The 26,568-nt window shown below is 42.4% G+C and overlaps 1 protein-coding gene across 3 annotated transcripts in view; it reads right to left on the bottom strand.

Annotated features, from left to right (window-relative positions):
- Positions 1-26,568, bottom strand: part of ROBO1 (roundabout guidance receptor 1) — a 1,505,960-nt gene that overhangs the window by 9,425 nt on the left and 1,469,967 nt on the right. For 2 of the 3 annotated variants that reach the window (XM_085623023.1, XM_085623025.1), the window contains 4 exons: positions 24,730-24,975; positions 17,327-17,736; positions 15,675-15,827; positions 595-903 (listed from right to left, as the gene is read on the bottom strand). In XM_085623023.1, the coding sequence (XP_085479149.1) occupies positions 595-903; positions 15,675-15,827; positions 17,327-17,736; positions 24,730-24,975 (1,118 nt within the window). The remainder of the gene's footprint in view (positions 1-594; positions 904-15,674; positions 15,828-17,326; positions 17,737-24,729; positions 24,976-26,568) is intronic. The other variant, XM_085623024.1, reaches the window with a different exon arrangement.

Genomic DNA, 26,568 nt, shown 5'->3' with positions numbered 1-26,568 from the left:
ACCCGCCTCCAAGGGGATGTCTGGGGGGCCCATGGGACCTCCTTTGCCCCTCCAGAGGGCTGCCATTAGGGGGTGCACTGTCAGTGCGCCACCTTTTAGGTGGTGCACTATCAGTGTGCCACCTGAGAGCTTCTTTGCCTCAGCGCCTGTTTCTGCAATACGGCATGGGTGTAAAAGCAAAGGGATTCCCTCATTTGCATGGAGCCACGCCCCCATGCAAATAAGGAAATGCCCTCTGAAGATAGCGCTGGGGCTTTATGTGTGCCAGCGCTATCGGTATTACAGAAGGGGACACACAAGTATCTGCAGCCCCTTCTGTAATAACAAAATGCCGCCGGGGGGCGGAAGTGGGCCCAAATGCCCATTTCACCCCTGGGTGAATAAATCTAACTATTGCAAAGCAAAGTATAGGAACTTCCTGGTGTGATTCATGGTTTTGACCAAAGAAAATAGTTGTATCTGAAAAAATGCACTAAGGGAAACCAACATGACATATCAAATGAACAAAACTCTTACAAAGTAACATCGGAATCGATATCATTATCTAGACGTAACACGCATGCAGCCACAAGGTTAGTGAAGACACGGATGTACCTTGGTGTAATTGAGTTTTTACTGGTGTGCCTTCTCGTTTAGATGCTTTGCTTCCTCGCGCCCTTCCATCACTTTGCAGGTCTGGGCAATCTCTCCGCTCCCCTGAACTTGTCCGTACATCAGAAGGTTGTCTGCTGTCGGCTGCTTCTCTTCCTCTGTATTGCCCGCCAGTTCGTTCTGCTGACCTCTCTGTTCTTTGGTCAATGGATGGATGTTTCAAAACCATTCCAGGGCGAGCATCAAGCTGTCCCTTGGACTGAGCTGTGGGAGATTTTAAAGCTGGTGGAGGCAGAGGAGGAGGGGGAAGATCTGCAAGTTAAAAGATGATTCATTATTGACAGCGTTTACATCATCTTTATAAAGCTGGGTTCGTGTTTCAAAGATATTCAATAAGGAAAACAAAGGAATTTAATTAGTAGCAAATGTAAACCGACTGAACACAAACTTACAAACTATTTGACCAAACTGAATTTCCCCAAGGGAGGGTTTTCTTTTGAACTTAACCTGTGTACACAAGTAGATGAATACTGGGGGCCTGATTCCGAGGCAAACTTACACTTTTGTGTAAATGTAATATTTTTGGGTATTCACAGACTACGAGTTTAAATAGCAATTTTACGACTGTGGAGACTCCACACTTTTAGGTGCTGAGTAAAGTTTGGGAGTGGTAGGGCTGGGCTTGGCCTTGGAGAGGAGCACATTAGGGATTACAGCATTATTTGGGAGGCCAGTAGCAATTTTCTGTGCATATTTTTTAGCAAATGAGATAAAATTATGCATTTCCAGCACAATTTCCTTAAATAAAAGGAACAAAAAGCGACATAAAATGGCGTCCCCAAATAAAGACAGTTACCACAGTCCGGGCAAGATACAGTAAGCACCTAGACAATAGATTTCTAGCAATTAGATGAAAGCAAATACAGAATTTTTTGAAGAAATTGAATATAAAAGAAGCAACTAGATGCCTCTCTTTGGATTTTAAGAAAGACAGAGAGAGCAGTGTATTCCATGCAAAGCACTCGACCCTGATGAAGAAGTGACTGTTTCCTTTATTCCAATTAATGCTCTTGTTCCAGCCAGGACAGCTTTCTCAGTTCACGTGAAATGTATAAGTCCAGCCTGCTGCTGTGGCTGCTGCTATGGATTCAAGGAATCGAGAAAAGGACAAGGGAACCCAACACACTAAGGAACCTGGGTGGGTAATTATTGTCAGAAACAGTGGTTCCTGTGGAATAGTAGAATCATATATAGATAATAAGATGCTCAATCGCAATGGAAGGGTTAAAATGAAGTCAGAGGGCGAGGTAACCACATACACCTATGGTTTTGTTTTGATACAATCGTATTTTATATTTCACAAACAAAATTATATGTACAATGAAAAAGAAAAATGTGCGTAGGGTGCCCAGTGAGAAACAGGAACCTAAAACATTGGTGACATAATTGTGACAGTATTTTACAAGGTTTCCAAGGTATTCAAAAAAGTCGACCATTTAGCAACTCAATACACAATATACAGCAGCTATATACAATAATACGCGATGTTAATGGTTCACTTTCTTTTGTTGCCAATGACGTTTTGACCGTATATGTGATCTAGGGTCTCATCAGGACCTATGGATGTAGGGACATCTGACGGGTAGATTGCGCAGCTGCGTGAGGTGTATGTGCCAACAGTGGGTGATGGAGAAAATGGAAAAAGAGATACTCAGAAGGACACCCAGCCGGGTACCTAAGTGAGAGTGAAGGCTGGCACTCTGTGGGTACCTGAGCACTGTTACAGTGTTGATGATACACATAGACGTGTATCAAGACGGTGATGAGGAACTCTGGAGTTGGTGTTAATCACAAGCGGTGCTGTCGCGCTGAGCTGTGAATCACAAATGTTCAATAGGGTGGTCTGTACCTACATGTGGTTTGAAGCCCATTCATACAAGCGAGTATTTTTCAATGAAGACGAATCCTTCAATAATTACAGTCCTCAAAACGCGTGACGATCCACTACGCAGGCAGCAGAACAGCGTCAGTCTGTTGGCCACTGCAGAAATTCATAATAAAAATTAAAATCAGATAAAATCAAAGACCTGATTCTGTGAATGACGACCAGATTCTCGGTTCATGGCAAAGTGAAACTGGAAAAACCGGGATGACGACTCCCTTGAAGCAAATGTAAGGGAACTTTTGGGGGACAATGTTTCGCCATGCTAGAGTGATTACGAAGAAGTCTGAGTGATTTAGTTAAATGGGAAGGTGGAGATGCTTCCATGGAAAGTGGCAGCTAAAAGGAATTTGTGGATTCCTCTCCGTGAGTCCAACCCCACAAAGCCCAGTAAGGCAGTGGCTCCCCTCTGATTGCTGGGGACCATCCTTTAGGGCCATGCAGTCACCTACAACACAGGTCCGCATTCCTCCGTACCATCTGCCCTGCCAGAAATGTGCATTGTCTTTTTATTATAGCGCAAACTCGACCCAAAGATGTCATCACGCCTGACTTGAGCACATTACACAAGGGCACATTCATTGTTGTATTTGACGCTCAGGCGATTTGCTCAGAATCACATGATGTTCAGTCAACGCCGAGACTTGAACGGGGTTCCCCAGTCTTCTGCTGCAGAAGTTCTGCATGTGGTACCGAGTAACTGCTGGAGATTTGGGAAGAAATGTCAACTAACAGGGCTCCACTTTCAAGCAGTCAGAAACCTTCTGACAAGCCCCGGCTCTCAACCTCTCTGCCTGAAGTCTCGCCTACTGTCCATCTAGCCCTGCACTGTCTTCCACGCACACAGCCTCTTCACAGCCTTGAAAAGGCTTGTAAATACCCACAAACTCAAAAGGTGGTTTAAGTGCCTACCACGTTTGTATGCCATGCTCCCTGGAATGACAAGTCTCTTTCTCTATGGCCAAATACACTTTCACTTTATATTACATCAGAACAGCGTAATTGTAAGTGTGGGTAAATCTATTTATCAGTGTATGTTCACAGTCTGTGAATACTAAACTTGGATTTCTACATGTAAACAATGCCATCTGTGCAACTATGTTGAACCTAGGCGGGCAAATACCTTTGTAAATTAAGCCCAAAGTGCTTAATGTCAAACCTGCACATTGGCTCAACAAAATTACAGGCGAGTTTTCAGTGTTTGCTTACTTAGTGCATTACAACTTCAAAAACAAAGTTATATTATTAGTGCTATGCAAAAAGGGAGCCTTGTTACTGTGCGTTTTGCTCATAAATTTAGGTGTTTAGAAAAAGAGAAGACGACCGAAAAAGCTCTCAGAAGTAGTACAATGAGACGTTTTTAAATATAAGGCTTTAGTAGCTGGGGTGGTCTGGCACGTGCTCTTTCTCACTTAGGTAAGGGTTTAAGAAAACCTGCATCTGACAACTCCTTAATTATCGCTCACGTCTATGGTCACACTTATTTCGGATTCAACAGAGTATACCTCACAGCTTTCCACATGATGGTTAATCCTCCGACATTCTAAAGTGAGGTCATGAACAATTATCTGGCACCGATATGAGAGCGTCAAGAGGCTGGTTTATTACAAATGGAATTTAGAAAGCCTTGGATTTTTATGGGTCGACTAATATACTGCTATATAAAAACCACGGCTTGCAGGGCTCTTTTTCTCTTTGGCAGCTTCTTTTTATTCTGTGGTGCGTTTCTACTTGCAAGAAAATGCACAACTCGTCAAAATGCCCTAGAAGTTGTTTGGAGACGCAGGGAAGTGGAGGGACAAACATATTGGGGCAGATTTACAAGCCCTGTGCGCCACTTTTGCGCCGCCGTTGCGTCACTTTTGTGACGCAACGGCAGCGCAAAGCTAGCGCCATGCTGCGACAGATTTACAACGTGACGCATCTAGGGAGATGTGTCACGTTGTAAAGCCCTGCGCCACATTAAACCTGCGTCAGGTTTAATGTATGCAGGGTGGACGTTACATCGGAAAAAGCCTTGGAAAAGTGACGCAGTGAAATCTACGAGATTTCACGCAGTCACTTTTCCGACGCTGGTGCGTCAAATTCTTCCGCCTGCTTCAAGCAGGCGTAAGGCGTGACGCACCATGTTAGGGATAGGGCAGGTTGGAACAGTGCTGGAGTTGCGTCGTGCTTGCGACACAACTTCAGCACTGCGCCAACCTTACGCCAGCAGATGCGTCACGCATCTGCTTGTCCTTGCGCCACAATGCACCGCATTGTAAATGCGGTGCATCTGTAGTGGCGCAAGGGCAAACTTGCGTGACGCATCTTCCCTGGCGCATCCCTGCTGATTTGCAGGGATGCGCCAGGGAACGTAAATCTGCCCCATTGTGCCTTCTTTTATTTGATGTGATTGTTTTTTGTAAGTGTAAATTACACAATTGTTCCACACGGGTCAACTGATACTGCAAGCAATCAAATTAATTCAGAACAGTGCTCACTGATGAGTGAATGAGAGTCATTGTACAACCCTGCATGCTACTGCATGCTACTGCATGCTACTGCATGCTACTGCGGGCTGCATCATTGCTCGATTCCAACAAACAACAGAGAGCTGGGATGAGTGGTTGAAGATATAAACCTTCTGTATTAGGGGAAAATAAACCCATTTTGCGTACTGGTAAAGACTTGAATGAGCAAAACATTTTTCTTGAGTGGCCAATTCTGTTGAACTCTACATTAGAACACCACCCGGAACAGAGGGATGTAATCAGTGTTAGTACTCACTTTTTAGGGTATGTGTTTGCTGCTGAGAAGTGCTGGTGCTCTCCCATTAAATGTATTGCAGCAGTGCTGAGAAGTTCAGGCACTTCCCTTTCAAATTAACGAGGTGCAGGTACTCAGTACCAGCCAGCACCTGCCCATTTAAAGCACTGTACGTAACACCCCTTAGAGAACTGTTGCTATGCCTCCATCAGGTATTTCGCCAGTGACGTTCTTTACAGCACAGTTGGTAAGCATTCCCAAATGATCTCTGGTAGTGCATTACCAGTCATTACCATATGCCGAATTATTGAACATGCAGAACAAGACACACAGATGCTGACCCTAAAAATGACCACGAGTTGAAAAAAACTGCAGTTTGTAAATGAAGTGATTTACATTCTACCTCAATATTTTCAGTATCTGGGATAAAAAGACCGATCTCTAGTTTATTTCTGGTTTATTGATAATTTAATAGCTTAAAACCCCCCCTGCTCCTTACTTTCTCTAAACTATTCGCTTGAAGCGTTCATATCAATGCCTGATGCTTAGCCGACTTCTCAGCTAGGAACACTCTCAACAAAAGAGCTTGATCTGATAAAACGCCCATTAAATTCAGCAAAATGGCTTCGCAGGGGTGCCATACCTGTGAAATATCTAGTGCAATTTGGGGATTTACACCTTTTGTTCCCTCTTCACAAAGTCTGCGTAGCAACTGCAATAACCTCTTGAAATCTGATAATATTCTGACAAAGAGGTTCTGGGCAGACGCCAGGACGCCCATGTGCACCGAGTCAGGGCAGTATTTAATGCCGCCGCGTATCAGAGGGGCGCGCGCGAGAGGAAATACTCAGAATGAAGTGCAGATAATCTCGCGGAGAGCCACTCATTGCAAAATTGCTCGTGCTCATCATGCTGTGTGGTTTGTATTACATTTTTCTGTCAAGTGGAAGAAATCATGGGGAGACGTGGTTGGAAAACCCTTCTTGGATGTCTGGATAAGCATCTATAATATTTTCATATGATGGCGGTAAATGGCCCTCCGCTTTGAAAAAGTGCGGGCTGGTAATGAAATGCCGTAATGAAATACCTAATCAGATTGTTGTTGCGGGGAGTCAGGTGGGGCCAAACCTTGCCCGCGATACCCCCTTTGTTTCCTCCTTTTAGCAAATGTAGGAAACCTGACAAGATGGTTTAGTCTCAGGGAGCGCGCATTACACGCTTTCTCAACAAAGCCCTAAGGTTGTCGGGATCTTTTTTTTTTCTTAAACTGGAAGGTGGTGGTTTAATAAAACCTGGGCCACCTGAGGCATTTTCATTAAAGGCTTTTTCTCAACAACATCACCATGTTTGCATTATCCTGGGATAGCCTCCTGGGAGAACAAGCATTACCTTTTCAGCAGGAGTCGATATTGTGTGTGATGGCATGAGGAGAAATGATTAGAGCCTGCCTTCCCTTCTCCACAATATTTGCTTGCAATAAATATCAGAAAAAACCTAAAATGGGGCTTGTGAGCCAGAGAATGCAGTTTATGTCTCCAATCTCTCAATAAAAAAAATGACAATATAATATGTTTGATATTTTATATTTAATTGAATTAGACCCCGGTAATAGGTGTTTCCGTGTCTGTCAGTTCGGCTGGAGGGGGTACTTTGTAGTGTCTAATACTGTCGAAGTTCTTCACATGAATTAATTGGATACAGATGCCTTGCTTCACATTGGCAGAGATTGAATCGTTATTTCATGTTATGGCTGGCAGTGGACTGTAGACGTTATACAAGCGACAGCTCACTGTCTGCTGTACAAACAGCAGGTTTCCCAGTCTCTGACAGTTTCATCACGAGGCAGAATCCACAACAGGAATAACGCAAATGTACAGATGTATTCACCGAATCAAAGGCTCACACAAGGATCTAAAAGATGTGCTAACGTCATTCTAAACAACAAAAGGACGACCCTAGTCTAAACACCATAAGCAAATGTGGTTTGTGAAACAAGCAAAAAAACAACAACAACAAAATTCACCCAAATCTGTAAATTGGTCTTGGCAAGCTATGCCATGCGTCAAGTGCTCAAATTTGAGGAATTTGTCTGGAACTTTACAAACAGGACAAAACACTTTCTAGTCGAACCCAGTAGCTAAACACACTGCAAAACAAAGGGGCAGATTTAAAGAAAGGGTAGCAACCAAAGAAACCAAAAACATTTTGCACATTGGATGTATACTGTACAGTGTTTCTCCTTCTTTGGCCTGCCTCAAGGAGGTGATATATTTTTTGCCAAAGCCTGGTCTGGCAGTTTTAGTAGCTAAGCATTTGTTATGTAATGTTAATAACACTTAAATAGCGTGCAAATACCACTTCTCTCATCTGGAGGTTGTGAAACATGCTACATTTGCATCAAAAACCGTGAGTGGTTGCCCTGGAATGCCCAACTACCACCCACGGAAAGCCCCCTTGATGCAATGTAGCGCAAATCAATGCTAAGCTCTATATGTGCTACAAAAAGCAACTTTACCAGGGCAAAAGGTTTTGAGGTGGAAAGTAAATACAATATCAAGGCTTTGTGCCACTTACTCTCACTTAAAATATCTTTGTCGCCGCACAAATCTACTCCACAAGATCCGTGCTCATTGTGAACTGTGTTGAATCCCCTGCTAGATTGCCGTTATTACCATGGATAGTGGTAGTTTTTGGTGACTTGTGTGTACTCGTTGCACCATTGGAAGGGAGTGTTTGGTACAGAGACATCCTTCTTGTGGACAGAATCCAGGTCATTGGTGTTTCTGGAGCATTTAGCACTCTGCCTGTCATATGCTGAAGTGCTAAATTCAGTGCTGGTGCTACCTGCATGAGTGCAGTCTGCACTTATTCACCAGTTAAACATGTGTATTCCTGTTTCAGGTCAGTCCACAAATATTTTGCGCTTTTGATGCTAATGTTGCATTCAACACCATACTCCAAACCAGAAAGGTTTTAACCTTTTACGTACTATACACTTTGTTGAATTAGTCCGAAAAACTCAAGTTTGGGTGAGCTACTCTAAGGGGGGAAGTTGTGTTGGATACTATTTGTGCACTGTACACTGGCCACAGCTTTTGGAGATAGGACCCCAAAGCAATGAGCACAGCCATTTCAGTGCTTAATTTGAGCCGGAGGTATCCGGTGCTTAGCACCGGCACTTAATTGGTTTCCGGTGCTCGGCACCGGCACCTAATTGTCAACACCACACTTAGGGCAGGCTGCCACAAGGTGGAGCTGTTCGTGTAGTTTAGAGATGAGCAGTGTCACAGTTATTTAGGAAAACAATATACATTATAAAATTACTAACACCTGCCTCCCCAGCCATTCCTTTAACTTTGGGGACCTAGAATTATCTGGACTGTCGCATTAACATGCAAGAGAGATGGTTAGTAGTTGTTTTGGCAGAGATGACAGGGGTGATGGGTGGTGCAAGCTGCAGTGGCCACCTGGTCAGAGCCCTGGCACTTAATATTTTACAAATTAAGCACTGAGCCATTTATTTCATCACACCTTTCAGGCAGCTCATCTGCCACAGAACTCAAGCATGCACGGTTTGAGGATGTCTCCTGCACAATGACGAGGGACTGCGCAAGACCGGTTCTGTCAACGGTAGCACACAATAGGAGTGTGTGTCAACTGGAGGTTAAATATTTTCTAATGTGGTGCTTTGACACAGTGTTATGTGCCTCCGCAGCGGCCCGTGTAGGCGAGTAGTGGGGCAGTGGGGTCAGGTGGGGGGATTTCGACAGACGACGATGGAAAATTAATTATTTATTTAATTTTTACCATGTCGTCTGTTGAATCCCCCCTCCCAACCCAATCCTACCGTCGCACCACTCTTACCCGCATGGACCGCTCTCGATGTGCCTTCCCTCCTGAACAGGCTATATTCGGGTACAAAAATGTGCTTTTTAATTTGAGTGCATCTAATGATCTCTATAACAGATTAACAGGTTTATTTATTTGGGACCTTCGCAAAGTATTTTATTTCCCTCTTTTTTATTTTCACCCTTTTTGATACACCCGAGACAATTGGCCATCAGTGAATTTCACTAGCTGTGAGCACCATAGGTGCAATAGGTAACCATCTAAGAGGCAAATGCATAGAAAGTTCACGGAAAAAACATAAGAATTGTAGTAAATTTAAAATCACGGTCAGCTAAGTATGGAAAACAAGAAAAAGTATAATAACCTATAATATTCGTGTACAGTTAGACAAAACTGAAAGCTTGAGCAAGGGATTTTTTTGTCTGCCTGTGTATTTCCCCAATTCACCTGAAGTGATGTTTATATTTTATACATGTTGGGATGGAACCACGTTTAAAGGCATTTTTTTGCTTTATGCTGTTCTCATTGCTTGCATGATAGCTCAGTGAGTTAAAAAATACTCTGGTAAGGAATACTCCGTCTGCCAGCCATCTGAGGTTGGTCAATTAAGTACCAGTAAATTGATTGGCAGTAACACCTGTTATAACAATATTTAGAAACATCAGACGTGCTACAAAAGCATACATTATTCTTGGCTTTCATTTTTAAATCCTGCATTTTTAAATTTACTTACCCGCCATATAACATACTGCTACTTGAAAATGTTTCCAATGAGAGTTCTATGACCTGCAGTATGGAGTATACTCCCATAGTGGCACATAAAGCGGATCAGCTTCAAAACAGCCTGCCTCACTCATAAAGCCCTACATACCGGCAAACCCAAATACCTGGCGGCCAAACTCAAAAAAGCCGGTCAGGCCAGGAACCTCAGAAGCTCAAACTCCCTCCTACTCATCCCGCCAAAAATTCGAAAATTAAAAACTGCGGCTCGTTCCTTCGCCGGAAGCGCGCCCAAAATCTGGATTTCCATTCCCCCTCACATCAGAACCATTCCCTCTTTTGTAAAATTCAAAAGCCAACTCAAAATCCTGTTCCTCAACCGCTCCGTAGGGAGTCGATAGGAGCATTCGGAGCGGGGTAACAGACACCCCGCACTGCTCCAACATCATATCCTCGAGACTACAAAACAGATGTCCCATGACTACGAAGCAGACCCCTCAACCAGCGTCCTGCAATGTTATTGTGTCGTTCTTTTGTCTCGTTTGTTGTGAATCTCTGCAATGTATCTTCTGTAAAGCGCTCCGATGCCCTCGGGACAGGTCACCGCTATATAAAAGTTCTAAAATAAATAAATAAAGCAGGTACCACTACTGCATTCATCCCACACTTTTGACAGCATTGCAAGGTGCAGGAGTGTGACAGAATGTGTGTGGGAGTGTTTTTCTTCAAGGGCCATAGATATTTGTGTATCCTGGGGGACATTATTGAACTCCACTACATAGACTGAGTTAACGTGGTAAAGTGTTCTGAGCACTGCAAATTGTGTGGTTGTTATCCAGCACTCATGATATACTTGGTTCACACACACTCGTGCAAAGCATATGGGAGGAGAGAGCTTCTGTGTGCTAGAAACTTGGAAACAATTTTCAGTTGCGGTGCATCAACTCCAGTACAATATTTTGTGTAGACGGGTATTATGAATGACAGAGCTCCAGAAAGTTGTGTGACCTCACCCACCAAAAAATCATCATTGTGTAGTCTTGCACAGTTTCACGATTTTCTTGTTTAAGTGTTTTATAAGAACACTAAAATGCATAGTTAGGCTGATTACAAGCACTTTGGCATAGAGTCTAGATGCAAGAAAGACAAGAATAAAATTAAGTAAACTGTGACTGTCACATCGTGTCCTTGGTTTATGAAAGTATAAGCTGGGAGGTGAAACCTCAAATTTACATAAATCGCTGTTTGCAGTTTGGAATGTTCACAGCTTCCAATCAGACCTTTGTCATGTGTAACACTTCCTGACAGCCTTGGGTATTAAGCTCATAAATCTAACTCTAAAAATAAAACTGTAAGTCCCAGAATAAAAAGTCCTTTGGGCTAGCATGCCAGGGCTGTCTGGAGAAATAACCAGTAACATGGGGTCATTTAGCAGCCAAAGATGTTGTGAAAATCACAACAATTTTGATTATTTTCGGGAAGGATAACAATTTTGGTTGTACTAGGTAGTCACAAATTGACAATGGCTAGCACCTTAGAGCTCTCGAATAGCAACACTACCTAATGCAGTGATTTAGCCGAAGTGTAAGTGCAAGGCTATAGGTTAACCCGGTTGATTAATGTATCAGCTGTAAAGATTTGTATACGCAGCAGTGAATCAAAGTAATCATCTAGTGGCCTTCAAAATAACACACTTGATTGATTGGTGTTTGCCATTCAAAAACATAATATTTTAATAATTTATAAAATGCATTGGTAAAACTCAAAGACACCCCTAGGGGTACTCCACACTCTGTGCCTGCAATAATTATTCATTCTGGTCTCTGTGCGACTGGCTTTTGCTGGCGGATGCCAGTATAAAACGATTACATATCTTGGTGAGGTTATCTCACTAGTAGTAAATGTCAGTATGCTAGTAAGGGCACGGGGAAACTGCTTCAGTGCGATTGGTTCAAAATGGGGGCCGCTTCGCTGCTATTTTTGTTAATCAGCGCAAATGGAAAAGGATGCGTGGATATTCACCATACTTGAAATGTCCTTAGAAGAACGTGCGGCTCACCACGTTGACTCATTAAATGGGATCTAAACTTAAGTTTAAAACTTAAAATATGAACTTTTTTTAAATTGGCTACGAATGTCCGTCGAAAAAATGCCTTTGACTTAAGAAAGTGAACAATATAAGGATAATCAAAGTACTTTAACTTCCAGTTTGGAACACTGCCTAAATAAAAAAAAAATCTTTGAAATAAAATGACTAATATCTACCTTTAAGTATAGCTCTAATTTCAGCAAGACAAAATGCAAATGACAAAATATCCATAGCAGTCTTTACATTATGAAATTATTTTGGGTATAATCAGAGCGCAGTTGAAATGCTTGAGCGGTGGCTTAATGAAGCCTGCAAAATTGCACCTATATTTAGTACTGTAAAGGTATAATCTACCCAACTGATTTGATAATTAGGCAGGCTAATCTCAACATTGTCTTGCAATGGTTCCCTTGAGCAGAAAAGGAGAGTTTTTCTAGTAGTTTGCCTTCCGCACGTTCATTTACAGGAGCCATAGAGGGGCGAGACCATAGACTGTGCCCGTCAGACAGACGGACAGGTGAATAGACAAAAAGGCATCGGGACAGGTGGGTAAGCAGAGGAAAGTGTAGAGCCTGACGTATTGTGAGTGCATGGAAATAGACTATTGCAGTCCCTTGTTATTACTAAAGGTAATGTTCCTATTGTGTGTATGCTTAAATATTATATTTCATACTGTTTTTATTGCTATAGAGTATATCATGCCCATTGAAGGTATACATGCATTTGAAAGCCTCTAAGACAATAAAAACAGAAGACATTCCTTTAATCGCATTGCCGGATGCAAAAGTCAGGAAGGACATCCGATTCCACAATTGATATGCGTACATCTGATAAATACACTACAGAGCATAATTACGTTAAGTAGGAGAAACTAGGAACCCATACAAAACAAGAACTTTGTGTGATCTTATTAAAAAAAACACAACATTAACTTGTGTAAGACATCTTATAATCAGTGGTTTAATTTCTATCCTTCACTTTACGCACCCAGAAAACACAAAGGGGCACTTGTACAAGGTCCTATTACCTTAGCAGCGTGTCTTTTTTTACGCTCAGGTGGCCTTTCGTCATTTCCTATATTTACAAGGTGTCGCTAAGCCACTTAATGTGGCTTAACGCCACCCTGTAAATATGCCCCATTCTGCCGCAGTCCGCTGCAGAAAAGGGGCGTGCAATGGTTGTTGTAGTAGGCGTTCCACCGCAACACCTATTGCTTTTTGACATTGCCCCAGATTTACAAGGCTAAGTCAGCACCGAAAACTAACACCAGGGAATACCTGGTCTTAGCATGACGATACAAAGAGAAATTCATTTATACTTGTTTTTTGCTCTTTCTATGTGTGCTGCAGAAATCACCATGAATGATTATTTATGTGCAGGAAGGTAATCCTTCCTGCACATAAACAATCGCCCCTGCGGCACAGGCACCCTTGCAACATGGCAGCAGGCTTCCTGCGCTGGCCCTACACAGCTTTTGTTTGAGCCAGCGCAAGGGGAAACACAGAGGTGCTCTGCATTCTTTTGAATACAGCGCATCCCTGCGTTTAAATAATGTCGGAGCACAGCGTTGCCAAATTTGGCATAGCACCACGCTCCGACATATATTTGTAAATCTGCCCCTAACTTCTTTATAACTAGTCCTGCCTCGCCAACAATCACCAACAATAGGCATTCCAATATGTGATTTTCTTTGATGATGTCTGCTTGAGTTCAAGCCAAATTGTGACATCATTCATTGGAGGTCCCTTAAATATAAGCTACCGTTTTATTACCATTTAAAGTGACCTTGGTGGAATTCTCTTTACGTCATGTTTATTCTTGATAATTCAGTCACCAGGTGTATGCTTGAGAGGTGGTGGCATGACATAGCTGTGTTGCCGCTGTGAATCACCTTTTTATTTAAAATATGAGTCTACTCTAGGATTAACAGCTACTTCTGGGTGGAGATGTGAATGTTGCACCAGTGCCATGAACAGATACTTTCCTCAAGTTATTTTTTAGACCAGAGACATCTTTGCAATATTAGTGAACATTTTATCAAGGTAGGTTCACTATTGCAGCTCACACCTTTGGGCTACCAGGGAATGGGCGTAACAGTGAGGGGCATGGAATCATTGTAGAGCAATCATTATTTGCGTACGTCTGTGACCTGAGAGCTTTGTTTAATTCCTGAAGGCTTCAAATGGCTTCCAAGGGTTCTCAGTCCAAACAGGGCAAATGATTTTCTCGACCTCTGCATTATCAATGATTTATTCTAGTCACAACGGGTGAATTATTCTTATAATCAATACAGCACTTATGCAGAGGTCTACACCAGTACCTATGTGTACCCCCTGTTCACTGTAGGCATTTGACTGCAGATCATACCTAAAGCACGGCCCTCAGGCACTCGATCACTAGTACAGCCCTTATCAGTGCACTAAGAGATTATATATTACGGTATTTGGCAAATGGAGATTTCCTCTAGGTGGCCCACTTTCATATCGAAATGAGTGTCTCCTCCACTAGTCTGAAGTAGAGCACACAGGCAATACTTTGTGAATCGGGCTGGGAAACCAAACATTAATTTACATCTAGAGCAAGAGTAAGACATAACTACTCAAGAGGGACAAGAATGGTGAATTAAGACCATAATATTTTAGATGTATGAGCCTCATAGAAACAACTTTGTAGATCAGGACCTAAGTAAATAAACATGACGCACAGTCAAAATTACTGCTACTGATACCACTATAATAATAATAATTGTAATAACAACAATAGTAATTTATTATTTGGGTAGGGTGTTTGGTTTGGTTAGATTGAAATAACTGGGAATATGTAAACCCTTCCTATTGATCCACAGAATTGTCCATCCTCTGAGGGAATGTCTACTCTTAAGCAGGCATCTTTGTGATACAGGCTGGCAATAGGATCCCTGTTCAGCACTAAGGGCCATGGTTCCTGAAGAGATTTTGGGGGATGGAAAGCCTGACACCCTTTGACACAACAGAGGAGAAGCTTCTTCTGGTGAATTGATGGAGTATTACAACACAAGGTTGGGGTATTTTCTCTTTCCTGGTCAGTCCACTTCAGATGGCCTTCTCAGCCAATTAGCTAAAACCTCCATTGATGTCCATTCAAGGAATATCTCACAAGATTCCTGTAGCATGATTACACAAGATTTAATCTTTGATCAAAAAGTATTTGGATATATTCTGGAGGCTTGTTGATGGGCTTAGCCAATACACTGATAATCGCTTAGTATGACAAAAAGAACTGAATTTAAGTCTAAGTGTAATAGTACGTTAAGGAACATCTTAATAATCTTTATTGTTTACACCTGAAACTCAGTGCCCCTCAATTCCCTTTGAAGCAGAGACAACATAATTCGAAATTATGAAGAATGATTCTTTATATTTAGAACGTTGCATGAACCTACATCACATAGCGGCATATTATAACCAATTAGTGATTCATAAAAATGCTAAATCAACTGTTACATTGACATGATGGTTATGTGGGAACGAAATGGACTTTGTCACTGTTTTACTTCCAATGTCCTTTACTTTTCTCAGCACTTCTTAAATAATAACAGTACACAACAATCACGTGGTCTATCTATAATTTACCATTGAGTACAGCAACCAATCTCTTGCCTTTTAAATAAGCTGTGGTAAGATGACAGATCATATACTCCTTGTTAGTGCATTACTCATAGAGCTCCAAATGATTTCCATACATTACAATACTTACCATCAGGGTAAGCTTCTCTTCTCGCATGTGCTTGCTGGTGTTTTTGTTTTTTGGTAGGTCGGGTCTTCTGAATGACTGCAGTGCTCATGTTGCTGTCTGTAGACAAAGGGCTTGTAGGCCTGGGGCAGTGTGATGGATGATAATGCCTACGGCCTAAAAAACAAACCAAAAATGCATGCTTTTTTGGCAAATCCACACAATGTGACATTTGATTGTGTACATATCAAAATAAATCCCTACTAATAATATCGGGCCTGGATGGTATTCCCCTTCAGCACGCAACATTCCTTAATTCGAAAAACTTCAGCTGGGAAAAGCGATTCCATAAAAAACTACTGTTTGTATAAATAAAGATATATCTCTATTCTAAGGAATGAAAAGTAAAAAAAAAGAGATATTTCCTGTTACAATGGTGACAAAGCTAAGAATGCTTGCAGGTATCTCTCATATTGTACAATACAATAATCTCATTTTGGTCTTGTTCCCTAAAATGTTACGGATATCACAGAAATGTCTAGCACATCTCAATGGTAGCTCCAAGGTACAGCAAAAGGTTCAGGCGATGGTGCTAGAGCACTTTGGGAGTGCAAATGTTTTTTAGGGCAGGATATTCCACCTTTGAGAAGTAAGAAGATGGGGTTAGGTGGATGTAAAAATTTGTAAAGATTCTGCTTTTGTCATTAATAGAGATTACTGTGCTTAAAAATGTAGCCGTACCAATGTGACACAAGTAAGAAACACAGAGTGCAAGGAGATGAAAAAATAACTTTTCACCCATGTGTCAGTTTTCATTAAAGCAAACAGGGTATGCTGCAAAAGTGGGTAGGGCTGTTTTTGCTAACAATTTCTTCATTGGTTAAGAAGAGTCCAAGAGTCACCCCCACCCACTGACTACTGAACTGTACAAAAGTGGACCTCACGGCCAGACCCTCTGAACATTTCTGGATCTGAAGAAGTACAGAAGAAGGACTGCGCCTACTGTTTGAGACTTGTGGGGAAATCTGAAGGGTTGGACCTGCTCCCATTTATACCCAGAACAAGGAAGTTAGATTCCAAGGTTCAGGTGGCTGGCCTAATGTGTGGCTACAGGGACATTACAAAATGCTAGAGGCCTTTTTCTGCAAAGACCAGGTGACCTGGACAGAACACAGAACTCTACTGGAGTAAGTACTGAACCCTAAATACTGTCCCTGATGTCATGGTACCCTTGGCCTTGTCCAGTTCCACTTCTCCCACAAACTGAAAAGTTGGAACAGGTTTTGGACTTCGAAGACCTCGAGAGAGTCAGCAGGACCTTGCACCAAAGCTGTCCCACTTTTACACAACTTTATCAGACACAGCCTCAGACTTGCCCAAATGGAGGATTTTGAGCCTCATAAGACTAAGTCCTAAGGTAGAAATCTTGATGTTGCAAGGTGTGATTTTGGAGTTAAAACTACAATAGTGATGCACTCTGAAACTTTTACTGTACTACAATGTACATAAGTTCGACCACTAAAACATGATGCAAATGGATACCTCACTGATGTGCAAGAATATCACACAGATGAAAAGGATACTTTTGAATCTACTCCCATACCTCTTTAGAGCACAAATATAGAACATTCATATAAATGATCCACAAAATACATTTGAAAACAACGTTGAAGTACCTCCTGCAGCTTCATGCATTTGATGTCTTGCTACTTTAAGTCCAGCATATTCGGCTGCTGCAGCAACAGCCTGTGCAAAATCTGCATCAGTAAAAAAAGATCCATCAGAAGAGCTGACACTTGAACGCCCACTAGAGACGTTGTCTTCTTCTGATGCCGATCCCCATCCATTGATCATGGACCCCGTGACAGAGCTTTCCAAATCCCCAATACTGGAAGCCGGAGTCTGTTCAAGGCCACGCAACAAAAGGCGACGGGACTGCATCTTGGCAACCTCCACATCTGCCTCATCACCCTCTTCTTCGGGTGCATCTGTGTCCATATCAGAGACAAGTGGTCCTGAAATGTACCCGTAGGTATGCGGTGGAGAAACTGGCCTTGGGGGTGGAGGAGGGCTAACTTGCTGATGTCTGTATTAAAAAGAGATGCACAATTGTATTAAACCATTAAAAACATAATAATGAATTATATATATGTATACTGTCTCTGACAAACATTTGTTTTGTGTCAATGTTATGGCTGAAAGGACCACTGAAGAAAGGATTAATATAGAAATATCACCCATTGCCAAGGGCTGAACCAGTCATTGTAGGCCCTATGCCTGAATTTAAGGCCCAATCCTCTGTAAAGGTCCTAGGGAGGGATAGTTCCTATGACAATGGGCCTACAATGTGCACTAAAACATTTCACTCACTGTGAGCAGAATGCTTTAAATTGAACACAGGAATAGAAAGTCAAACATGAGAATGCTGCCGGAATAGACATCATTGGTTCTATGTCACACCATTGCTTTCAATGGAGCTCCCATCATTTAAATGTTCTGGTAAAGTGTTTACATTTCCTGTTGTCTATTAGGACTGTTAATATGTTTGTGGGGAGGGGGTGGGGGTGAGGTTGGGTGCCAGAGAAAGAGTCCAGCCAATGGATAAAGCAGATTTCAACAGAAACAAATACACTGACAAACAAGCTGGCACTTCTCACTGTGCTGTCTGCACAACTATTACAAAAACAAACCAACATGCCAGCATTACAAACAAACCAACACTCAGCTGTTCAAAAACTGTTTTTAGTTCTTAATTTGGCAGTCAGACATTCGGGAATGGGCCGGTGATTATTTACAAATTAATTTAGGAAGCAAACTCCCATGGTTGTACTCCAAATGGGTTTGCATATTTTTCTGGAAGAGGATTCATTACTACAGACGACAGACATCTGCACACAAACAGATTGCTCTATAAACATTACCCGTGCTCATTGTTCTTAAATCAAGTGGCACAGAAATGGTGTCAGCTGTTACATCCATTTGTTTTCAAATTGTTTGGGATATTAATATAAATATAGGGGTTAACCAATTTAATTGGAAATGCCCTGTGCAGTGAACACAGGAAGATTGCCTTCGCACATGGCATCAATTGAAAGGATAGTTGAAAGGCCTACTCTTTGCTAACACTTGCACGCTAACACGTTGTTTTGATTCAAATGGCCAAGAAATAATGCTGTGTTTACTGATTGGTAATAGCATTACTCTGAGTCCTTCTCTCACCATGATGAATCAGTTAGTGAAGCCCCTGTGCCTTGAATCGCAATAATTCCCAATGTATAAAGTCCCTTCCCCCCTTACTTCCTGTTCCATACCAAGCCGAAACACCATACAGCTGGACTGGCTGAAAGGGTGAGAAGGGGCCCTGATTCATCACGGCAAGAGAAGGGCTCAGAGTAATGCTCTTACCGGTAAGTAAACACAGCCAGCGTTACCACTTCATCCCGCTCGCTGGGACGATTCACATAGTGAGATTTACCCAAGCCACAAATTGGACCAGGTCCACTGCACAGAATATATAAATACATGTTTAATCCTTAGGCAAAAAACAGTTTACAACACAGAAACCAAAACTCTAGAACCCAACAAATCTGGAACCTCTGGACCCTGGGCTACCCGATAATGAGTCACAAAGGTAGAAGGAACCGTCCAAGTGGCAGCCCAACAGATCTCTAGCAATGAAGCACCCTGCATTTGAGCCAAAGAAGAAGACATGTGGATCTTCCTATGACTCCCAGAGAATATGACAGACCAACCTGTTTATATGCAAGCAGAATCACATATCTGATCCACCTGCTCTAGGTCTGAGATGAAGGCTTACCCTCCTTTACCAAAATACACAAATAAAGCAGACAAGACCCAAAACATCTTCACCCAGTCCAGGTAGATCAAACCCACCCTGTGCACATCAAGTCAGTGAAGTACCACCTCCTCAAGAGACGGTGGATCTGGAAAGAAAACAGAAAGAATTACTTCCTGCTGAAGATGAAACAGTAATTATTTTAGGCACAAATCCTGGGCCCAGTTGAAGAACAATCCTGTCTTCAAACACCCAAATGAAAGGAGGCACACAAGACAGAAAGCCTATTCCCCAAGGCGGCGAGCCAAAGTCATGGCCACTAGAAAGAACATCTTAAATGTCAGAAGCCGTAACTCCACTAAAGACAAGGGCACAAAAGGGGGATACTGGAGAGTCCGCAACATCAACTGCAGATCTTAAAAAGGACACATCACTTGAGAGACCGGACTTAGATTTGAAAAATCTTTAAAGATCCTGGAGACTAGACCCTAATCATCCACCAGACCACTTCAATGGGACTCGAAAGCCTTAACAGCTGCTCACGGAACTCTGAGAGAGGCAGGACTAAGACCCAAAAGAAAGCCATCCTGGAGAAACCCCAGGACCTAAGAAAGAGAAAAAGAAAGTGGAAAAAACTCTTTCAGTCACACCAAGACTGAAACATCTTCCAATGATGTGCATAAGAAGGCCTGGTAGAAAACCTTCTGGAAGTCTGCACAGAAACAGAAGCAGAGAGACCCTGCAACATCAAACCCCCCCAGTTCCATCTCCAAGCCATCAGCTTGAGTTTCACCAACGACTGTACCTGGAGACACGGAAACCTCAGGAGAGATGGAACGAATAGGAGCCACCATGCCAGACCAACCATCAACTCCATCAGTAGAGGAAACCAGATAGAGCGAGGCCATGCCAGAGCCACTAGAACAACCTGAGCCCCTCCATCAGTATCCGAATCAGAAACTTCTGGATCAAAGGATACTGAGGTACAGCAAACATCAGGCCCCCTGGCCAAGGACACAACAGTGCATCCACCCCAAGGCTGACTCCTCCCATCCTTAGGTAAAAAACAATGAAGAAGGGCATTACAATGGCTCGCAAACAGATCCACTCAGGGACAACCCCACAACCGACACACGCTGGCAAAAACCTGGGGAGAAAGACAGATGACCTGAGAGAATGGAAACGCCCTGTTCAGACTATCGACCTGACAATTCAGAAGTCCCTGAATAAAGATGGCCCTAAGAGAACCCATAGTTGACTGGACCCACAAGAACATTTGATCCGCAACTGCAAACAAAGAAGGGAGCTTTTGTCCCCCCCATTGATTTACATTGGATTTGGCAGTAGTGTTGTCCATCTGAATGATGAAGTTCTTGTCCTTCAGCCAAGGAGAAAAGTGAAGGAGGGCCAGACGAATCGCCTCCAGTTCCCTCCAATCGGAAGATTGAGCCCTCTGACCCCTGACTTGGAGAGCCCCTGACCAGAACCCCCAACCCCTTTCGCTGGCATCCGTATTAATGATCACCGTGTCTGGAGAGAACAAGGAAACACCCTTCAGAACGTTGGAAAGAAACAGCCCAACTCCTTCCAGATTTCCTCTGTCACAGGAGGAAGACACAACAAATTCTCTGCATTTGGAACCCACTGTCTCAGGATGAATCTCTTGAGAACATTGAGGTGCCACTGGGCCCAGGGCACCAAGAACCCTGTGTCTGCCAGATCATCCTGCACCTTAATCCAGAGCAAGACCACCTTAGCAGGCACCATCAACAAAACTTGCAGATGTGAATGAATCTTTAAGACCCTTGAGTCTAGCAACATCACAACTCCTAGGTCCGTCCAGAAGAAGGCCCCGATGAAAATGCGATACTTGGTCAGAGCCAGCTGAGACTTCTTTGCATTCACTATGACGCCATGAGATGACAGAAGAGCCAGTACCGTCTCCACATGTAAACACGTCAGGGAAGAGATGATCTTTGATCAGTCGTCTAGATATGGGAAGATGGAAATCCCATGAAGATGAAGAACAGCCATCAGGGGAGCCAACACTTTGGTACATTTTCATGGAGCGGACTTCAGTCTGAACGGAAGAACCTGGAACTGGAAATATGTTGACCCCACAGTGAATCTTAGAAACCTCTGATGACACGGATGGACAGGAATGTCAGAAGCCACCTTGATTACATCTGCAGATACATCAGCCAGAAACTTTGTCTGTGGTTCCATATGCATGAGGACATCAGACTTGACCCCTCCTGCATGGCTTACGCCAGAGCAGCAAAATCCTACACCAAGGGCTGAGCAGTCAATGTGCCATACAATGCAATTCTGAGAACCCAATTAGAGGCAGTGAAAGACTTCATAAGTCCACAATCCACTTTCCGATCCACATGATCCGAGGGAAAACAGTCATCTGGATTTAAAGAAGAGCGACCAATGAGAGGGGCCAGGATGGAATCAACCTTGACAGAATGTGTATCTCCTTCCTCCGAGGCATAGGGTTATTAAAGAAAATGGGGAATCTGTCTATGTTCAAGACCTTCCCAGGACCTGAAAATCACCTCCTTAATTTTGGGGTGCAATGGCAAAGCCAGCACCACAGGCTTAGCTAATTGTGGAAAAGGATCCTCAGCAGCCCCTCCACCAGAGGCAGCGACATGCCCAGATTGTCTCTGATATATGACAGAAGATCCTCCAGCTCCTCCCTGGATATGAACTTTCCACCAGTTACCACAAATCTCTCTGGCTCAGAGACATCAGATGATTCAGAATCCCCATCATCATCCAGCAGGGTCAGATACGCTTAGTCTTATGTTTGGAGGATAAGGCTTTAGTGACCACAGCATCAATCATTGCCTGTACCTCCAAGGCTGACAGGGACACCAAAGCTCCAGCTGGGACACCACCAGAACTCCTTCCTGGCACATATTGTTGATAATCACTACACTCCTCAGAATCAGGGGACTATCACCTTCTCTTCGCAGTTCGCTTCTCCATCGCAAAAAATACAGTAACCTACAGCCTAAAACATGCTAAAATAAATAAAAAGGCCACCATTGGAGAAAAAATTCCCTCCAAAACTATTCATCCTGTATAAATGCACAACAATCTGCCAAGCCAATCCAATGCCACCTGTAAATACATTAGCTAATAGGGAAACTCCCTATACAGTATGAAAACCATGACAGGTGCCTTAACACTCTCCCCATACAGAGCAGCACAGCAGATAGATTGCCGTGAGAATTTCTGCAGGTCAGTTTACTCGATCAGCACAAGCCGATCAGCCAGTTTCTGAGGAGTCTCTGTCTCCCTGGTAATCATGACACGCCCTCAGTCAACAAGAGCAAAGCACCACAGACCTCTGGCCAGGTGAGATGAGAAGGGAGGCAAATGCTCACAACTGCGGCATCGAAGGCAGACGATCATCACTCTCCTTTCAGCCCTGACAAACTGCTTGTGCCAACACCTGTTGCAAAATCTCCTGCATCTTCGCCACAACCAGGAACAAGTCAGCATACACGCTAAGGCTGCAAGATGGCTGTGCAGCACCCAAACCCGCCGGCACCCTTCAGCAAGAAGGGAGCCGCCATAAAATGATGAAGCATACTCACTGTGCCAGCCCATAATCTTGGAGCACAAAAAGGTACAGGAAGTAAGGATGGGGGAGGGGATTTTTTATATTGGAATTACTGTGGTTGGAGGCTTAGGAGCCTCACTATGTGATTCCTCACGGTAAGAGGAACGAAGGGGTAATTAAATACTTCTAAGAACATTTAATAGACTTTACAGAATGTACTGGAATGGTGACCATCTTTTTATGCTTTTTACTACCTGGAAAACTCGATGCATTTATTTACCTGCAGGTATTGGGTGTAAATAGTTCATAGATTTTATGCTCTGACTATTACAAATCAAACAAGGCATGGCTTTTTAAAAACACTCAGAAGCAACTGAAGCTCATAAAATGTATAATACAGAGAATGTAACAGTCTACATTAATTAATCCTTTCACATGCATCAAGAAAACATAGCTAGAAAACTGAGACTATATGATTCACCATACATGACAACGAGGAATGGTATTCTCAGTACCTTGAATTAAAAGCTCCAATAATAAACAATGCAATGCAGTCTTATAGGTGAGGAAAATTAGAAATATTAGGAAATATGCACATTCTATGAATACTTTTGTAGTGCCTTAATAATTTTTAGTAAAAATGAATAGGTCAGAGGTTTCTATCTCGAAATACAATAACGTTCCTTTAATCCTATGCATCTGTCTCAAAGGTTAACATGATTTATCATATGGGCCTTGATCCTCCTACCAGATGAATGTCTGTCTAGGATTTCTTGGTGGTAATTTTTCTCCATGGGAACATCTTTAGAACCCTGAACCTCTCAATTTTATTGTTAACCTCTCTTCTGTTACTCTGTCTCTTTCCCTCATTGTTATTTATGGTTAGTTGTAAAGTGCTCAACTGCTTAGGCAGTGTTATATAAACATGGTTAATGCATAAATAAATAATAAAGGGTTTCAAAGAGAGCTGACACAGACATTTGCTTTGCAGTTTTAAATGCAATGTGTACTGTCTACCCCAGGGGTCTCCAACATTTTCTCTAATAAGAGTTACTATGTTCAGTCAAAGTCATCCAGAGCCATGCATTTTATTAGTGTTGTAATAGTGACCGCATCCAGGTTATATCAGTGGCCATCCTATGCACATTTACCAGCAGTGATCACCTCAGTGTATCGGGAAGGGTTGGCAGCAGCAATTTAAAAATGGTCTTGTCACTTTTGAATGTCTTTGCATAGTTGATAAATAACAGCCATAGTTGTGATGCTCATGGCACCAAGGTAATCATGATAATATTAATATATTTCACAAATGTCACATCACTTGTCACTGAAATACCAGGTTTAAAAATATATTTTAGAAATGCAAGCATTTTTCTCAAAACATCAGCTTAATTGTTCTAAAAATACACAAATTGTTGTCTCTAACACATAATTTCCAATTTTGGAGTAAATGTAATATTTCAGCTAAGCAAAAGCTTTCAATTGAGTAGGCTGGGCTGCACACAGGATTGCTGCTTACAGGTAGCTGGAAAGCTACCAGTAGCTCATTGGAGAAGCCTGCTCCACACAAATTTAATGGATTTCGAAGCCCTACTGAAGTAAGCCCCTGAATCTATACAATGTGCACAATCAAAATGACATTCAAAAATATTTAGTGTACATCTATTAGCTGGTGCAACAAGTTTCACAATGGTAATATAACACACCTCCGGTCAAGCTGACGCTGTATATGCCCCATATCCTCGTCACAGTCTTGCAACATTGGCTGCAGCTCCTCCTGAGGTGAAGGTGTTAATGTGGCTGTAGATTGGTGGCTGTAGGACACAGCTGCTGGTGATGAGGCTGCCCCTCTGATTGGAGGTGTAGGCCCTCGCTCGTCCTCTTCCTCCAGTTCATCTTGCTGAAGGTACATTCTCGATGGAAGTGCAGGACAAGGGAGTTCACGATCATAGCTACAAGAGTTGTACCAGAAGATGAATGAGAATTAGTTTGTCAGTGGTCCATTGAGACACCTCAGGTGTTTACTGATAATGTTCTGCTTCATATCTTTCTCACATTTTTATATGTTAGAGTAGCTATTACGAGAAATATTGTAGACCTCAGAATAGAAAATGATTCTGCCATCATCACTGGATAAAAGAAGAGTGCTGTCTACTGGCATTTGGGAGTGGGAAGGGTCTTACAGGAGTAGAGATGCCCATTCCAGAGTATGTCTCTTCATATTGCATCTGCAGTGGAAAGAGTTCTCACGAGATGCAATTGACCATCATGGAAATGGAAGGCTCATTCAGGAGTGAGGTTGATATTTGAGTGAGAAGTACACTCCTGAAGCTGAACCACTCCAACTTGCTTGAGAATGTGTATACAGGAATGGGAATGTTCATACTGGAGTTGAAAGAACTCTACTCCAGTATGTTCATGGGAATGTTCTTGCTGGAATGAGACTATTCACACTGGAATGACATGATTTCAACTGGAGTGGGAAGATTTGTAGGAAAGCGGGAAGGCATACTCGAGTGGGAAAGTCCATAATATAGTGGGGCCATTCATACTTGATTGTGACTATTAATACTGGATTCAGAAGAATTATACGGGATTTCCAACATTTGTGATGGATTGAGTAGATTTTTATTAGAATGGGAAGGTTCACACTGGTGTGGAAAGATTTGAACTGGAGCGGGAGTATTCACAAGAAAGTGAGTTGGATCATCCTGCATTGAAATTATACAAGAATGGAAAGATTTGCCCTGGAATTAAAACATTTCTTCAGAATTGGAAGGTTCACACTTGAGTGGGCAGATTCTTACTGAAGTGGGACTATACATGTGGGACTAGGAAGTTTTATTCTTAGGTGGACCTTTTCATATTGAAGTGCATAGTGGAGTAGATTGTCCACACTAGAGAAGACTGTTCATATTATGGAAAGATGGTTTGTACCACAAAAGCCTGAACTATAAGGCCAGTGCAAGAGCTAAACCATGAGAGTCACGTTTTGCAGGGAAAACATGGTTAAATGTGGAAGGTGGTAGGAGCACACTACACACATACATTTCTGTATCGAGAAAGGACTTACAGTTAAAAAAATTTTAAACAGCATGCAATGGAAATGAGAAGAAAGTTATCTAAAGTAAAAGCTATTTCCATGAATGCCGCGACCATTTGAATGCGCTATCTGCATATTAATTTCATGCATGAATACCAAATGATCCCAATAACAATCATATTTGTTAACAAAACTCCATTCTGCAAAATTGAATACATGCATTTTATGCACCATTTTTACTGCCTGAATGTTAGTGATTGTGAAGAAAAATGCTTGATTAATTCCAAGGTATATTAATGTTTCTGCACAACTATAAAATGATTGAACCAAATGTGATCTTTCTTTCTGTGCTTACTCGTAGTAATGGAATGAATACAGTTCTTTCTAGTTTTAATATGTGATTCATGAAACTATGTTTGAGTCAACATTAGTTTGCTCTGTTTCTTGCTATTGGTGCAGCATGAAGAGTGCAAAATCATGTTGGAATGGAAATGGAATGGAA

The sequence above is a fragment of the Triturus cristatus genome, chromosome 8, assembly GCF_964204655.1.
Source record: "Triturus cristatus chromosome 8, aTriCri1.1, whole genome shotgun sequence".
Taxonomy (NCBI): domain Eukaryota; kingdom Metazoa; phylum Chordata; class Amphibia; order Caudata; family Salamandridae; genus Triturus; species Triturus cristatus.
This window is presented reverse-complemented; position numbering and strand designations above follow the sequence as displayed.